This window comes from Cetorhinus maximus, chromosome 25 (assembly GCF_964194155.1).
Source record: "Cetorhinus maximus chromosome 25, sCetMax3.hap1.1, whole genome shotgun sequence".
In the NCBI taxonomy this organism is placed as follows: domain Eukaryota; kingdom Metazoa; phylum Chordata; class Chondrichthyes; order Lamniformes; family Cetorhinidae; genus Cetorhinus; species Cetorhinus maximus.
Window position 1 is genome coordinate 26,343,351 of NC_135903.1, and position 18,390 is coordinate 26,361,740.

Consider the following 18,390-nt stretch of genomic DNA (forward strand, 5'->3'; position numbering starts at 1 on the left):
CATAACCTTTGATCCCCTTACCAATCAAGAACCTATCTATCTCGGTCTTAAGTACACTCAATGACCTGGCCTCCACAGCCTTCTGTGGCAAGGAATTCCATAGATTCACCACTCTCTGGCTAAAGAAGTTTATCCTCATCTCTGTTCTAAAAGGTCTTCCCTTTACTCTGAGGCTGTGCCCTCGGATCTTAGTCTCTCCTACTAATAAAACATCTTCCCCACGTCCACTCTATCCAGGCCTTTCAGTATTCTGTAAGCTTCAATCAGATCCCCCCTCATCCTTCTAAACTCCATTGAGTATAGACCCAGAGTCCTCAAACGTTCCTCATATGTTAAGCCTTTCATTCCTGAGATCATTCTCGTGAACCTCCTCTGGACCCTCTCCAGGGCCAGCACATCCTTCCTGAGATACGGGGCTCAAAATTGCTCAAAATATTCTAAATGTGGTCTGACCAGAGCCTTATAAAGCCTCAGCAGCACATCCCTGCTTTTATATTCTAGTCCTCTCGAAATAAATGCACATTACATTTGCCTTCCTAACTACCGACTCAAGCTGCAAGTTAACCTTAAGAGAATCCTGGACTAGGACTCCCAAGTCCCTTTGCACTCCAGATTTCTGAATTCTCTCCCCATTTAGAAAATAGTCTATGCCTCTATTTTTCCTACTAAAGTGCATGACCTCACACTTCCCCACGTTGTATTCCATCTGCCACTTCTTTGCCTATTCTCCTAACCTGTCCAAATCCTTCTGCAGCCTCCCCGCCTCCTCAATACTACCTGTCCCTCCACCTATCTTTGTATCATCTGCAAACTTAGCCAGGATGCCCTCAGTTCCTTCATCTAGATCATTAATGTATAAAGTGTAAAGTTGTGGTCCCAACACTGACCCCTGCGGAACTCCACTAGTCACGGCCGCCATCCTGAGAAGGACCCCCTTATCCCCACTCTCTGCCTCCTGCCAGAAGCCAATCTTCTATCCATGCTAATACCTTGCCTCTAACACCATGGGCTCTTATCTTACTGAGCAGCCTCCTGTGCGGCACCTTGTCAAAGGCCTTCTGGAAGTCCAAGTAGATAACATCCATTGGCTCTCCTTTGTCTAACCTACTCGTTACCTCCTCAAAGAATTCTAACAGATTTGTCAGGCATGACCTCCCCTTGATGAAACTATGCTGATTTTGCCCGATTTTACCATGCACTTCCAAGTATTCTGAAATCTCATCCTTAATAATGGACTCTAAAATCTTACCAACGACCGACGTCAGGCTAATCGGCCTGTAATTTCCCATCTTTTGCCTCACTCCCTTCTTAAACTGGGGGGTTACATTAGCGATTTTCTAGTCCTCTGGGACCCTCCCTGACTCCAGTGATTCCTGAAAGATCACCACTAACGCCTCCACTATCTCTTCAGCTATCTCCTTCAGAACTCTGGGGTGTAATCCATCTGGTCCAGGTGATTTATCCACCTTCAGCCCTTTCAGTTTTCCTAGCACTTTCTCCTTGGTAATGGTCACCATACTCACCTCTGCCCCCCCGACTCTCTTGAACTTTGGGGATGTCACTCGTGTCTTCCACTGTGAAGACTGATGCAAAGTACCTATTCAGTTCCTCCGCCATTTCTTTGTTCCCCACTACTACTTCTCCAGCGTCATTTTCCAGCAGATGAAGACAGCTAAGTTTACATTAACATTCAAAGCTGGGGGCGAGAAGTTAGGTTTTCTACCCTCAAAATATACTTTTTTGATCATGGCGTTGGCCTCTCTTTATTCCTCTTCCATTTTTGCTCTGTTAGTGTGTGTTGTGCGGTGCAAAGCTTGTACTGCCAAAAGTGCAATAGAAGTGCATGTTGTTACTGCTGTTATGGTTATTTCAGATAAAACATCTGTGTTGTTAAATGTCCAGGACTAGTACTTAGCAACACTTTATTAAAAATCCAACATTGGTTCCCTTGATTGACAGTTTTTAAGCTGATGCACATTTCCACTGGGGGAAGTAGCTCTCATTATTGTATGTACTAGTCATTCTCCATTTGTGAAGATGAATAGTGAGTGTTGGCAGGCTCAAAAGGCAGAAGTGTCCAGCTGTGTTCCTGTCCTTGCCTGATGTTCATGCAAGGGTTCATTAGCAGCTGAGTAAGAATCAGAAGTCCTGGTTGCCGATGAAAAATGAAGCCTGTGACCTTCCTTATCTGACTTCTTACGTAGCACATTTTCTTGTGAGTTTTTGTATATTAAAAGTTCACCCATGGTATTGCTCCCAATTAATCAGCGGATAAGTGAACAAGTCAGATTATCGTATATATGTGTATAAAAGTTAAGTTTTTGAGACCCAACCTTTATCCAAAAAGAAGGGGGTTGACTTTTACACGAGCAATTGGTTCAAGAAGTTAAAATTCACCATCTCCCATTGTTTTGCTATCGCAGAGTTGTCAGGTCGGAGAGTGTTCCGACCAACCCTGCCTTCAAATTTAAAAAAAATTCTTTCGTGGGATGTGGGCATTGCTGGCCAGGCCAGCATTTATTGACGATCCTTAATTGCCCTTGAGAAGGTGGTGCTGCCTTCTTGAACCACTGCAGTCCATGTGATATAGGTATGCCCACAGCGCTGTCAGGGAGGGAGCTCCAGGATTTTGATCCAGCGATATGAATGATCAGTGATATTGTTCCAAGTCAGGAATGGTGTGTGGCTTGGGGAGAACTTGTAGGTGGTAGCGTTCCTGTGCATCTGCTGCCCTTGTCCTTCTAGGCGTAGAGATGGTGGGTTTGGAAGGTTCTGTCGAAGGAGTCTTTGTGAGTTGCTGCAGTGCATCTTGTAAATAGTACATAATGCTACCATTGTGTATCTGTGTTGGAGGGAGTGGATGTTGAAGGTGGTGAATGGGATGCCAATCAAGCAGGCTGCTTTGTACTGGGTGGTGACGAGTTTCTTGAGAGCTGTTGGAGCTGCACTCGTCCAGGAAAGTATAGACTATTCTATCACACTCCTGTCTTGAGTCTTGTAGATTGTGGACAGGCTTTGGGGAGTGAAGAGGTGAGTTACTGTCTACAGAATTCCCAGCCTCCAACCTGCTCTTGTAGCCACAGTATGGCTGGTCCAGTTCAGTTTCTGGTCAATTGTAACCTCCATGATGTTGATAGTGGGGGATTCAGTAATGGTAATACCATTGAATGTCAGGGGGAAATGGTTGGATTCTCTCTTGTTGGAGATGGTCGTTGCCCGGTGCGTTTCTGGCACAAATATTATTTGCGGCTTATCATTCGAAGACTGCATGTTATCTAGGTCTTGCTGCATATGCGAATAGACTCTTTCAGTATCTGAGGAGATACAAATGGTGTAAGATTTTGATAATTGTTAATTTTTAGGGTTCTATGTTGAGCTGAAGTAACACCTATGGATTTTATTTTAACCATTTTTAAAATTGTTCAGTTTTAATTTTCTGTTAGTAAGACAATGGGCAGTCAAGGCAGATGGGGAACCGGAAGAAGTTTATGAGAATTGCACTTAATGAATTTTATGACTTTGAAGGTACCTTGAGGATCTGGATTCAGCAGTTGTATGTTGTCTTAATTGTATTGTGTGCAGTTAAGAGCCTCTTCAGCTTTGAAGAAATGGCTAAAAAGTAGGATGGTGCCTTATCTTTGAGCAAAACCACGTACTGGTTTAATTGATTACTACAGATGTTCTGGTTAGAGGAAAGCCTTTTTTTGACATTTTGGTTTGAAGTATTGTTAAAATTTGTTTTTAATGGCTTTAGTATTTTTTGTAACTGCTCTGTATCTACAAGGATATGTGATTTGTTCACAATGGAATGTAAACTCCAGGGGCCTAAGGAATAAGAGATGGACATTTGTCTTCAGTCTACGTGATTCTAGTTATAGAGATGGAGTGACACCAGATGACCCGCAGCTTAAGCCGGTCCAAGAGATGAATTTGAACTCTTTCAAAATAAGAGATGAGCAGTGGGGATAAAAGTGGTTAAATCAAAGTCTTTGTTGGCACAATTTTACCATGGCTTCTGAGATATGACTTTTCTGAGACACAGTAATATCACTTCAGAGACAGAAGATGAAAGGCATCGCCTTGTGCTGGTAGTACTCGAGGAATCCTACGACCTTGAGGGATGAGAAACTTCGATGTTGTCTTCAGCTTTTTTGTTAAGTATATGTAAAATCTTGCTTAAATTCTACCTGATTCATAAATATTAATTATTTGTACCTTGTTAGGTCAAGCATAACTGAGGACTTAAGAATTCAGAACTTAGAGATTTTAATTAAAAGGGTTTTATACCTTGAAACCTTACAATGGTGCTGAACATTGTGATCATCAGCAAATATCGCCAATTCTGACTTTGTGATGGAGGGAAGATCATTGATGAAGCATCTGAAGGTGGTTGGGCCTAGGATACAACCCTGAGGCACGCCTGCAGCGTGATGTCCTGGGATTGAGATGATTGACCTCCAACAACCGCAAACATCTTCCTTTGTGCTAGGTATGACTTCAACTAGTGGAGAGTTTTTGCCCCGATTCCCATTGACTCCAGTTTTGCTAGGGCTCCTTGATGCTACACTCAGTCAGTTGCTGCCTTGATGTCAAGGGCAGTCACTCTCACCTCACCTCGGGAGTTCAGCTCTTTTGTCCAAGTTTGGACCAAGGCTGTAATGAGTTCAGGAACGGAGTGGCCCTGGCAGAACCCAAGCTGAGCATCAGTGAGGTTATTATTGAGTAAGTGCCGCTTGATAGCACCTTTGAAGACCCCTTCCATCGCTTTGCAGATGATGGAGCGTAGACTGGGGTAGTAATTGTCTGAGTTAGATTTGTCCTGCTTTTTGAGTAATGCAAAGGAGCCAAAAGTAATTTTGTTATTTATTTTTTATAAATAAATAATAACCTTTATGGAGACAGACATTAATTTGTGTACACTAAATTTATCAGATGTACCAAATTCATCAAAAGTAAATATTTCTACAAATTTATACAATTTCATTGTTTTTCTTCACAGCACAGAGAAGAATACAACTTAGTAGCAGAGCAGGCCCTGAATGTGTTTTAAAATACATAAAAATCACCCTACGCCTCTCTTCAGAGCCAAATAACCCGTCCCATTTTGCTGCTTAAATGGCATCATCATACGGATCATCTTCTTCAGCAATCAGGTCATCATCGCTCATATCACTCCACAAATAATTATCTTCTGTGCCATCAGGTGCATTGGATATCCCGCATTTGTTGAACAATTTGATGGCAATATCTGTCCTGATTTCATCCCAGGTCTCTACAACCCTTTCACACAGGGTTGCTAACAGACTGTCTCCCTATCATTCAGTCATTCCACTTTTTTCTCATGCTATTCTTGAAGGGCTTGTTCAGAGAGACATACAATGGTTGAACAAGGCTGGTTAGACCACTAAGAATCACTGCAATATCATAGTTTTGCCATCTAATTTTAGTAACAACATCAACGACGAGGTGTGATTTGAACATGTCCCAGATGAGAAGAATTTTTTCATTATGTAATCCTCCTGTTTGGAAATTCCAACTGGAGTTTGGTGCTCAGTCATATTTTCAAGCCATCCTCATCCATCCATCATGGATGTGATATCATCCATCCTGAATGTGGGCAACTGCTCCTTTTGGGATTTGCTGTTTTGGGAGGGATTTTTTCTTGAAGACTACTTTTGGCTTAAGCTTTGTTATGTCAGACATACAGGCCAGCACAACGGTGAATCTATTCTTTTCATGGCCAGTTGTCTTCATTAGCATTCTTTTCCCTCCAACCTTGCTCACCATTTGACCAGCTGGCATGTTAAAATTCATGGTGGTCTCATCCATGTTCCCAACACGCCAATCTGTATCCATTCTTTTGTTGGTGTTTGAATATAAACTGCTGAAATATGATAATCCTGTCATTGAGTTCTGCTGGAAGATGCTGTGAAATTTTGGTCTTCTCTCGCAGTACAAGATTGTTTCTCTTCACAAACCTCACACCATCTAGGGCTGGCTTTGAAATCTGCAAAGCCTAATTTTCTTATTTCAGGGTGAAGATTCAGATGGATCCTCGAGAAACTGAGCGTCCACTCTGGTGATTTTCATTGACATGTTTTGCAACTTCGTTTTCCAACTGCTTCCACGTGCTAGGCTTTCCTCCGATTATTCTTGGGCATCTGACTAAGCTGTGCAGAGAGCTTCCTCCAATCTCTAACCTTCTTCTCTGATATCTTGAATTCTCTAGCTGGTGCACAATTATTTGTTTGCTCTGCAAACTCAACAACTTTAAGTTTGAACTGGGCTGTGTACTTGCTGTCCCTTCTTGATACTGTGCTGCCATGTTGGAAGGCAGGATTGGTGGGAATGCAGCGCACACCAGTAAGGTGGTAGCCTTGACATCACATGACACGAGGAATTGAAGAGCCTCCTTCAATAGTGTGCTATTTTATGATTCTATCAATGAGTCGGTTTGCAACGGGGCGAGTTTGACTTCAGCATTGAGTGGGTGGTAAGTATAAAGAGTTTGGATTTTTTGGCTAAAAGCCAGGTGTCGACTTATAGACAAGATCAACCATTGCTCAAGTATATACGGTATGTAAGCTAAATCAAAAGTACATGGAGAAATTTTTTTAGGATAAAAGGAGCATCATTTAATGTGTTATACAGAGTTTTTTTTAACATATTGTTCTCTTGTTGCACGGGTAGAGTCAGACGAATTCTATGCTTCTAAATGGGATTGGAGTGTATGGGATAATTGCACCACAACGTGCAGACTTACTTGCGTCTCCATTTTAAATTATGTCCTAATTTTACATCATTTGATTTTATCTTATTATTTATAGCTGAATAGCAAAATGGAGCAATTTGGGAAGCAGAGATATAGAGTTAGTTAGGTGGTAGGAGTTTCCCTGCAGTAAAAATTGAAGGGCAAGCAAATGCAATGCTGTGAAGCTAAACTATCACTGTTGATTACAGCATGACAAGTTTGAATAGATATTTTGATTATTGGATAAAGGAATTTATAATGGAAAAATGAAACTACATGCATATAGATGTGAAGTTTTTTTAATATATAAATCACATAATTTAAAATTATATAATGTTGCATGTAGTGTCAGGAAGATATAATAATTTTCATAATTTTTTTGGAATTTATTGAGCAATAGTGGGGTCTTTGTCTATGGGTCTGTGTGTGTTTGTGTGGGGGGGTGGACTTAATTGAAGACAGCTGGTCTGAAGGCTTTGATGTAAGAAGAGAGGCTAGGTTTGAAATGCTAAATAGGTAATGGGTGAAGTTTTAGAATATGAGGTGTAAAGGGAATATTTACATTTGTACATAAATCAGAGTAGCTTGAATTTAAAAGAGGAGATGAAATGTTACACCTAGCAGAAGAAGTTAAGAAACAGTGCGTTTATTTTTCCCAAAGATTATTGGTAAAATTAGTACAATGATAGATTTTTATTATTAGAGAGGTAAAGTTCAAAGACATCGTGAAACAATGGGAATTTGCATTCAAAGGAGAAAATATGTATAAAGTAGAGAAGGCTGTGTGTAAGGGCAGGCATTTTAAGATCTAACACAAGTGTGAATACCCTCCAGCATCTAAGCCTCAAGCTGCTGTCTACAAGTAACTGAAGCTGAGAAAAACTCATTTTGATTTCAACTGTCCAGGGTGTGTGTTTTGCCTGGGACTGTTTAAATCTGTGTGTTTTACTGTTGCCTTAATGGAGGTGTAACTGGGAGTCAGATTAACCAGGGCATTTAGAAGTTATTATAGTAGTAATTTATAAACCTATGTTTGTGATTAAAATCATTTTTTTATTTAATAAAGGTTTAATTTAGTTTTGTACGAAACCTGTAAGACTCAGCGGTCTTATTACTACTGAATTCAAGGCAGTTGTTTCAAGTTTCCCTCTGGGATTTGAACAGCTCAGCATTTACCACCCGCTGTGCCATAACAGTAGTAAAAGGCAAGTTGGACACCTTCGCTTAAATGAAAATAATCCTATGCACCTTACGAATAAAAGCATATCTCAAAATGATTTGTAACTCTTTTATACTATAAACTATTTACACATCTACAAAGGTTAAATGCGACTATGCAAAATACGTTCATGTCCTTGTTTCTCTTTTGATATGCAGCACCACGTTTGGGAAGAATTATTTGTGCCTGATGCGGGAAGAGATGCCAGCCTAATGTAGGAAAACCAACAGTATCTACACCAACTTCAATCTCAGCAGGATCTATTGGTTTGAGTGTTGTAAACAGACATTGTGTGGCAGGTGCTTCCAGTGAGACCAAGTGAATCATGAGCTCTCCAGATAACACAGGTAATATTTTCAGTGTCCTTTTTTTAAGAATTTTCTTTCATTATTAGAATGATTTATTTTTGAAGAAATTGAGTGAAGATCAACAGTAGAGGTTTTTAACCTCCAAACTGAAGAGCAGATATTAATCTCAGTATATTGTCATGCAGAAGTATGATGCTTGTCAAAATTTGTGTCTCAATGATATATATTATGAAAATAAAATCAAATTGTTTCATACTAATTTGCCTATTTCTCCTTTTATTTAAAGTTAATGCTCCTGCTAAAGCATTGTGGTGTATCTGGTCTTGGTAGAAAAACATGATAAAATCTTTCCAATAATGTAAAATATCTTAAAATTAAGCTATATTCTGAAAACATTGAGACTATATCATGATAAGCTCAGTGAGTTTCTTCAGCCTTGCTGATTGGTCCATGCTAACCACATAATTAAGTTAGTTAATAGTAAATTACATCCTGATGATCAGTTGCACAAGAGCACAAAACAAAGCAACTTTCTTCTTCAATTTTCACTCTCCTCATTTTTAAACCCTGCTTTATTTCTTGATTTATTAACATGATTTTATTTATGACTAAATTATTTTTAGTATTTGCTGTTTGATAAAATCTCTCTCACCACCTGGTTAAGTTGTAAACTATTCACCTTCACTGCTATATGCCAACACGCATCTCACAACTGGCCAAATGCAGTGGTCCTGACTTATTAAATAAGGCCCTGAAACTGAAAGACACAGGCACACCAATTATGACAACTGCTTTAGAGTCATAGAGAGACAGAGGGAAACAATCTGTAAAGCAGACATAGAGGCAGATGAGGAATTATGGAGTAGGAGCCAAGAACATTGTTTTTCTTTGTCAGAGAAGAGGAATGCACACTTTATTTTTCTGCAGCTCTAAAGATGGCAGACCTTTTAATCTAAGGCTTAGAAATGGGGCATTGATAGCAAGTTAATGCTAAACAATTAAGTTTTGATTTTGCGTGTATTAATTCAACATTTTTCCCTTTTTAATTGTGTTAGGAGTTGGCATGCATTTTGAACTTTAGAAGTTATTTTTTGGAACTGATTATATGAGCTAATGGAGTCTGATAAAGAAGAGAATATGAATCACTTAGAGGATGGTGAGAAAATTGAATGACGGTGCTTCTAGAAGGGATAGGGTTAGAGAGGGAATACCTATACAAGCTTTCATTTAATATGAGAAATCAAAACGCAGTATGTTTAAAAATAAAACTTAGTGTTTTTAAGTGGCAATATTATGGATTGGATGTATAACAGTCTGATTTCTCTGTTCTTATTTGTGCGATTTACTTGCATATTACAGATGCTGATTTGGTGGTCAACTGGGAAAGCCCCCATTGACTTAAGTTAATTTTATTCTCCATGTAATTAAGATAGCAAATGGTAGGTCCTCTGATTGGAACTGTCATTAGATAAGAAATTTTAAGCTCTGTATAATAGGAAGGAAAGCATCTCCCAACAGGTGTACTGTATTTTACCAGGGAAGGCCCTTTTTATTGAAAATTCTTTCTTACAAAGGTAATATGCATCAACATAAATTTATCTCTGAAAACTTTGAACTCACAGGAATGTTTGCTTTCTATAGGCATGGTGTGTTCTTCCTGAATTTTCTATCATGTCCTTGAAATGGAGTAATTCCTCAGTTTGTATGCTGGGTCCTCACTGGTTCTCTTTGGCAGCATACATTGTCTTTAAAGGACAGTATCAGTTTGTTATATGAGCTCAGTTGGAGGTTCAATTGATTAAACCAGGTTGATGGTGTTTGAATTAGTCTGTGGTTGGGCAGGGATATTATATTCACACTGACTTTTAAGGACATAAACCAAAGCCTAATTTGGTATCTTATGCCTGCAATTAAATTACAGTTAGTCTGAAAAGGGCCATGGACATTGTATCTCAATGCAGGTCCTCTAGTTCAAATGTAAGGACTTGAAACTCTGAAAATGGGAAGAAAGGGCATACTTTGCCACCTCTGCTCATTGCCTGATGTAAGTTTTAAGAATACTTTCTCAATAAAATTTAGAATGATGTGTGCAGTTTGACATCACCTTGGTCTATTCCTCTTGGACCTTTTGAAAGCTCAGAACCTTCTGGCCTGCCTCGTTCCTCAAACTGAGCTTCTCCATCTCCCAGCATGAAAGGAGTGGGGACCCAAATCTTGAATACATCATTCATACTCTTCTGTGTTAGCAAAACAGTAACACATTTTAAAATACCTCAATTTTATTTTAAAACAAAAGAGCCACCTACACAGCTGTCTGCATAATATTTTGTGTTACTCTGGTAATTTTCCCCTTTCTGTTTTAAATGTCAGCCAGTCAAGATATTCTATCAAAAATAGTTGCCGTTGCTGCTACACATTTGCAGTTGACCTAGCTGGGCCACCATCAGCAGAAGAACGTAGGTACAGTCTGGCTCAGCAGATTTTGACTGGGAAAGGGGCTGAAAGCTTCTGGTTGTGTATTCCCATTTGGAAAACCATGGAGCACCATCTTTTTTTCCTTTCCTAATAAGCAGAGCAGCTATTTCTGTCACTTTTTTAATGAGGCAAGCATTTTTTAATAGTGATCTTTAGCTTTGTGGAACAGCAATGAAAGTTGCTGTGAGAACATATTAAGGATCAGTTTACAAATACAGTGGGAGATGTACTGGCCTATTTCATATAAGTTGCTTAAATATAGTGTACAACCACACAATCTTATTCCAGTTTCCTCCATTATCCAGCTCAGTGGGATTGCCACTGCTTGGCTCCACGCTTATCTGCCCGATTATAACGAGAGCGTATCCAGCAATGTCGTCTCTTCTCGCCCCCATACCATTGCTTCAGATTTCCACAAGGATCTATTTTTGGCACCCCCCTCTTCCTCACTCTGGCAACAGCACCCACAGATACGGGGTCAGTTTCCATATCTATGCTGACAATACCTAATTCTACTTTCTCCACCACCCATCTGGACCCCCATTGTCTTGGATTGTCAGGACACTTGCACATAGACGTTGTCTCATCAGTGATTTTCATGTAGTCAGAATAGCTTATTTTGATGTGTAAAATTTTATGTATTTCAGCATGTGACTAGCCTGTTAAGCAAGGGCAAAACTGAAAATGTTGAAAATATGACTGACATTTTCTTTTTAGATACTGTTCAAGCAACAACTGCAAGGAAGAAAAGTTTAAAGTTTCTGACGTGATTCTCAATCCGAATTGTGTTCTCTTTCTCTACCATTGTTATGGATGGGGGAGGAGAGATAAACTAAAATCCCCAATTCTTTCCCTTAATGTCCATAATCAGAGTGGCTTTGGAAATGAAGGCGTGTGTGTGTGTGACCCTTGGCCTTCTTGAGTAGGCAATTAATTGGAATAACATCAGCAAACCTCCACGAGTTTAAATAAAGAAGATAATTTATTCATGTAGTCACCCGAAAATCTAAACTCTATGTCAATCACTCGCAACTCACACACAGGCAAATTTGAGAAAAATACAGTTAAAGAGAATAGGGCACTTTTACAAGTTGTAAACAAAAGAATAGTTCATATTTCTCATGTTTGGTTTATTGTAGAAGGACAGTCATTGCGGGCCTGGTAAAGAAAGGAGTCTTTTCCACTCATAAATTGTAGTTTAGATGAGTTCAAATAACTGAAATTGAATATTAGGATTATTGCAGGATTTCCTGGAAGAGATGGCTTCTTGGCAAATCATGAAGTCGATTCCTTGTAGCTTCCTTAGCTGGAGTCAATCTTTGTACTATTGTTCTCTTTTGAGAGAAAAGGAATCAGGTTGAGAGGCTTTTAATATTTTCACAGCCTCCAGGTTGTTAAAGGCAAAGATGACACTGCTTTTTTCCTGCTGCTGTTTTGTAGCTTTCAGTGTTCTCTGCAGACTGCCCTAAAAACCATTTTTTTTAAAAAGGTGACCAACATGGCTATCCATCATGTGGTCCTTCACAACCCTTTTCCAAATATGGTGGTGGATTTCAGCTAGTTAGCTACAACCATAGTCTTGTTGTTTGCAGACGTCCTCCCGGGGTTTGAGACAATCATTGTCTTGGTCTCCAAATAACCCATTCAAGTCAGGAAGGCAGTTGAGATGGTTTCAGGATATGGATATTCTGTTCTTCACCTCCTGTCAAGACGGTCTGGTAGTGTTTTCTGGAATACACAGATTGAGTGTACGGTGACCCCTTGGCAGTCACCCTTTACAGTCAATAGTGTCCATTTTCAAAAGTTAAAGACAGTCCCAGAAGCTTCCATACAAACACAGTCCATGTTTGAAGTTATGAATAGGACACCTTCACTGGGCAGGACATTAGCTTTATTGATTACTACTTTAAATTGAAAAAGACATAGATGATTGAGCAAGCCCAATGTGTATTTCATCATTCCTGCAATCTTATGTTCTTAAGGATGGATTCGTTTGTTTAATCTTCAGCAAGATTTTATTTTATCTGTGTTGCATTATATATCTGTATGTAAACAGACCATGTGCTGTACAACAGCATCCTTCCAATTGGTTCAAGTACAAAATCATTTTAAAATTTGTAGAGAAAGATGAGTGTTAGCACCTTTCTGAAATGTGAAAAGCTAAAACAAAAATAAAAATACCTGGACAAACTCAGCAAGTCTGGCAGTATCTGTGGAGAGGAACACAGTTAGCGTTTCGAGTCCGTATGACTCTTCAACAGAACTAAGTAAAAATAGAAGAGAGGTGAAATATAAGCTGGTTTAAGGGAGGGTGGGACAGGTGGAGCTGGATAGAGGGCCAGTGATAGGTGGAGATAGCCAAAAGATGTCACAGACAAAAGGACAAAGAGGTGTTGAAGATGGTGATGTTATCTAAGGAATGTGCTATTTAAGGGTAGAATGCAGGACAAGCAAGGTACAGATAGCCCTAGTGGGGGTGGGGTGAAGTAATCGAAAAAGGCTAAAAGGTAGAGATAAAACAATGGATGGAAATACATTTAAAAATAATGGAAATAGGTGGGAAAAGAAAAATCTATATAAATTATTGGGAAAAAAAGCGGGGGGTCGGAAAGGGGGTGGGGATGGAGGAGAGAGTTCATGATCTAAAATTGTTAAACTCAATATTCAGTCTGGAAGGCTGTAAAGTGCCTAGTCGGAAGATGAGGTGCTGTTCCTCCAGTTTGCGTTGAGCTTCACTGGAACAATGCAGCAGGCCAAGGACGGACATGTGGGCATGAGAGCAGGGTGGAGTGTTGAAATGGCAAATGACAGGGAGGTGTTCCGCAAAGCGGTCACCCAGTGTGAAAAGCTAATGCTTAGATGGAGTAACTGTTGCTATTTAGAGAATAATGAAGAAAAAGAAAAATAGATTTTCCTTCCTTAATGTGTAATATTTCTCATTCTTCATGCTTGATTCAGATTTTTTCTTTCTTTCCTGGGCCTTCATGGACCTTTCTGTGCAATGGGGTTGAGTTTATTTTGTCTGGATTCTTTGTGTTATGCAGCAGCAGCATGGCAAAAAAAAAAGTCATTACCAAAATCTTAGATCATTACAAATCTATTTCATTTTGGAATTGTATGTTTAGAACTAGTTTTGTAGCTCATTCTCTATTTGAGGCACCTTGCATAAAATATGTTATTTAATTTCTATGGTGGTGGAATGGAACTAAAAGCTAATTAGAGGTCTACATGAAAGTTCTGATTTTGGGCAAGTAACGTAGCCTAGAGTAGATATTTTCCTAAAAGAACAGATATCGCTAGTAAATCCCACCTTTGATTCAATTTGTTTTACCTGCAGTAGTGTGTGGTAGGTGGAGGGTTAACATAATTTAAGGAAAATAAATAACTGAATGTGAATGTAATCTTTTCTCTTTGTTGAATTACTGCTGTTAAATCATTACATTTTATTGTCATCTTTGAGGTACAATGTTTCCGTTTGATTTTTTTTTTACTGAACTATCCAATTATAACAAAGGGAAATATTCAGCAAACTTGCAAGAAGATTTTGCTAATCTGAAGAGTATGGTCTCGGCTTTTATTCTCTTCCTTTAAAAACCAAATTAATTTAATTTAAATGCAATACTAATGAAATAGCCAACCAATACTGCATACACATCTTAGAAACTAGTGCATACGTTTTTAGAGATTAATTGCGGCTGATTTTTCTTTGTCCTATTTAAGTGTTAATTTGTCTCCATTAATAGCATTCTTACTTCAGAGGTTTAAAGCCCCACTCTAGGACTTCAGCACATTATCTAAGATGACATTTCAATGCAGTATTGATGTAGCACTCCAATTGGCAGAGCCATCCTAGGCAACATCCTACACGGGTACTGTAGAATGTCAGTTTTGTTACTGGACTTGTACTCAAGAAGCCTGGATTAATAATCCAAGGGCATGAGTTCAAATCCCATTGTGACAGCTGGGGCATTAGAATAAAGTTAATTAAATAAATCTGGAATAAAAAGCTAGTGATAATGAAATTACAGGATAGTCATAAAACCCACCTGTTTAACTTGTGTTCCTTAGGGCAGGAAGTCTGCCATCTTTACCCATTCTGGCCTATATATGACTATCAAACCCACGACAATTTGGTCACTCTTAAGTGCCATCTGAAATGGCCATGAAAGCAACTCTGTTCAACCAAGGACCAAAATTGAGAGAGCTGTCCCGCAGACTAGTCAAGCAATAGTCATATTCACAAAATCATACCTTTTAGCCAATTATTCAAACCCCCTTGTGACCATCCCTAGGTATGCCCTATCCCACCAACAGGACAGACCACCAGAGGTAGTGGCAGGTATACAGTCAGGAAGGAGTGGCCTAGGGAGTGCTCAACTTTGACTCTGGATTCCATGAAGTCTCCAGGCATCAGACCAAGCTTGAGTGATGAAATCTCTCTGCTGATTACTGCCTGCCACCCACCACCCTTGCTCAGCTGATGAACCATTACTGCTTCACATTGAACACTAATTTGAAGAAGCACTGAGGGTAGCAAGGGTGACAGTATGTACTCTGAAAACTTAAATGTCCATCACCAAGAGTGACATGGTAGCACCACTATTGATGGAGCTGACTGAGTCCTGAAGGGCTTAGCTGCCAAACTGTGCCTAAAGCAGGTGCCGAGATAACCAACAGAAGGAGAAAAACCTACTTGACTTTGTCCTTAACCATCGGCAAGCCACAGGTGCATCTATCCATTGACATTATTGATAGGACTGACCACCACACGGTCCAAGTGGAGATAAACTCCCTCTATCGTGTGTGGGATTACTGCTGTGTTAAATGGGACACATTCGGAACAGATTTAGCAGCTCAAAATTAGGCATCCATGACGTGCAGCAGGAACATCGTATCCCACCACAATCTGTAACCTCACTGTACCATTGCCATCAAGCTAAGGGATCTACCCTGGTTCAATGATGAGTGTAGAAGAGCATGCCAGGAGCAACATCAAGCACATCTTGAAATTGAGGTGCCAGCTTGGTTATGCTACAATACAGGACTTACATGCATGCTAAACCATGACAGCAATATCCTTTAGACAAAGCTAAGTGCTCTCACAACCAACAGATCAGATCAAAGCAGTGCAATATTACGAACATACGAAATAGGAACAGAAGTAGGCCATCCGGCCCTTAAAGCCTGCTCTGCCATTCAATAAGATCATGGCTGATCTGTTTGTGTTTCAAATTCCACATTCCCATCTACCCCCAACAACCTTTGATTCACTTGCCTAACAAAGAATCCATCTACCTTTGCCTTAAAAAATATTCAATGACTCTACTCCCACTGCCTCCTGAGGCAGAGTGTTCCAAAGTCATACAACCCTCAGAGAAAAAAAAAAATCCTCATCTCTGGCCTGAAAGAGCGACCCTTAATTTTAACACAGCTCCCTGGTTCTGGACTCACCCTCAAGAGGAAACATCCTTTCCCTGCCCACCTTGTCAAGACCGTTCAGGATCTTATATACTTCAATAAAGTCACCCCTCTCTCTTCTAAACTGCAGTGGAAACAAGCCTCTTCCAGTTGTGAATGGCATTGAACAATTAAGTAATCAACTCGAGGGTCAACGATAGTGGAGCCTCGCACATGAGCGCAAAAGGAAAAGCTGAAGCATTTGTAACCAACTTTGACCAGAAGTGCTGAGTGGATGATTCAACATCCCCTGAGATTTCTACAATCACACATGTCAGTCTTCAGCCAATTCGATTCACTCCATGTGATATCAAGAAACAGCTGAGCTCACTAGTTACAGCTAAGGCCATGGACCTCTACATCATCCTGGCTGTAGTGTTAAAAACCTGTGCTCCTGAACTAGTCTGCCTCTGGTCAAGCTGTTCCAGTATAGTTATAACTGGCATCTATCCGACACAGTGGAAAATTGCCCAGGTATGTCCTGTTCACAAAAAACAGGATCAATTTACCATTGCATCAGTCTACTCTCAATCATCAGATAAGTGCTGGAAGGTGTTCCTGGTAGTGCTATTAAGCAACACCTACTCACCAATAACCTTGTTCATCGATGTTCAGTTTGGGTTCCGCCAGGATCTCGCCACTTCAGACTTCATTGCAGCCTTGGCTCAAACATGAGCAAAACAGCTGAATTCCAGAAATGAGGTGCTAGTGACTACCCTTGACATCAAGGCAGCATTTGTCTGAATTAGGTGGCATCAAGGAACCCAATAAAACTGAAGTCAGTAGGAATCGGGAGGGAACCATCCAATGAATGAATAAAAAAAACAAAATCCTTGTTTAGCCAAACCTAACAAAAAAGGGCAGCTGGCTATTGCCTTGTTATGTTTTTGTGTGCCTACGTAATAACAGTGGGGGTAAAATAACAACTTGGCTTGGGGTCAATCTGGCTGCTAGTGAATCAGCAGTTGTTGTCGAAAAATTGGGCAGTGTGTATAACAGTTGCTGATTCACTGGGATCACTTTGTGCCCCCTCTGAAGTTGAATCTTACACCCAGCAACTGAACTTCAAAAGCAATTAATTAAGTGTGAAGCATTTCGGAATGTCCTAAGAATGTGTTAATATGCTATAAATACAATTTGTTTTATCTTCAAGTTCTTGTATTTGCATGTAAATTTTCCAGGTACCTTTGAAATAAATTTATGGGCAAATAAAGATTGTGTACTCATGTGCCTTTAACTCTTTCAGCAGTACTTTAGCATTCAAAAACTTATTTTCTTGGTCTAAAATTTCTTTGGCTATTTCCTCATCTGCATCTGTGCCTTCAGTTAAGAAGGCCCAGTGCTCAAATGTATTAAGGACAGTAGTTTAAGTGATATGTCAAGGGACCCTTATCGCTGACTTATTATCGCTCCTTGTTAAAGACAAAGCCAGATCTCAAACACAGATGTAACTTTCATCTGCAAAATATAAATGGACCAACATTTGCTTGAATAAAATGAATGATGTGCACTAAAGTGCGTCCCAGAAGAACTTTTTCTTGGAGGAAGAGTTGACATGAATGTTTCTTCCTTACAGGTCTTGCATGCAATATTTTCTTTGTTAGCCTTAACTCGCTAACATGAGTGAGGCTTTGTAATAGCACCAGCTTTGTAACACCAGGCAAGTTTTATTGGTCACGAACATTTGTTTGCTCACAGCATCATTTTTTATGCATTAATGTGTATGTTTCTGATCATTTGTCATGTACATGCTAATTATTTTGCTTCACGGGATGCCAAAGCGCTCACTATATGCAGTTAATATAATTTGGTTGACCCACATAATACCAGTCAACCCATAGCATTTTGATCTAACACCCCTTAAATGATAATAGGACTGTAGTAAAGTTGTGTTGATTCCATTAACAAGAACTGGGGTGAAGATTAGCAACAAACGGTGCAATTTAAGTTGACCAGGATTTGCATGAATGATTAGTACCAACAGTTACCTAACAATGTAAGTGTAAACTGACCACAGATGCACCAAGACACACACCATTGCAAGTGCAATGCTTGACTTACTTCTTGGTTAATTTATATTAATTGCACATTCTGGGTGCTGTGGCTTCCTGTGAATTAGAGAATTAGCAAGAATATGACAAATGAATGGAATTATACACATCTGCACAAAATAGAAATAA

The 18,390-nt window shown here is 39.7% G+C and overlaps 1 protein-coding gene across 6 annotated transcripts in view; it reads left to right on the top strand.

The window, feature by feature from the left end:
• Window positions 1-18,390, top strand: part of hdac5 (histone deacetylase 5) — a 357,484-nt gene that overhangs the window by 52,929 nt on the left and 286,165 nt on the right. For 5 of the 6 annotated variants that reach the window (XM_078529648.1, XM_078529650.1, XM_078529647.1 and 2 more), the window contains one exon: window positions 8,129-8,317. The exons of the other annotated variant lie outside the window; for it this stretch is intronic. In XM_078529648.1, coding sequence (XP_078385774.1) covers window positions 8,296-8,317 — 22 coding nt within the window. In that variant the 5' untranslated portion in view covers window positions 8,129-8,295. The remainder of the gene's footprint in view (window positions 1-8,128; window positions 8,318-18,390) is intronic. 6 annotated transcript variants of the gene reach the window in all.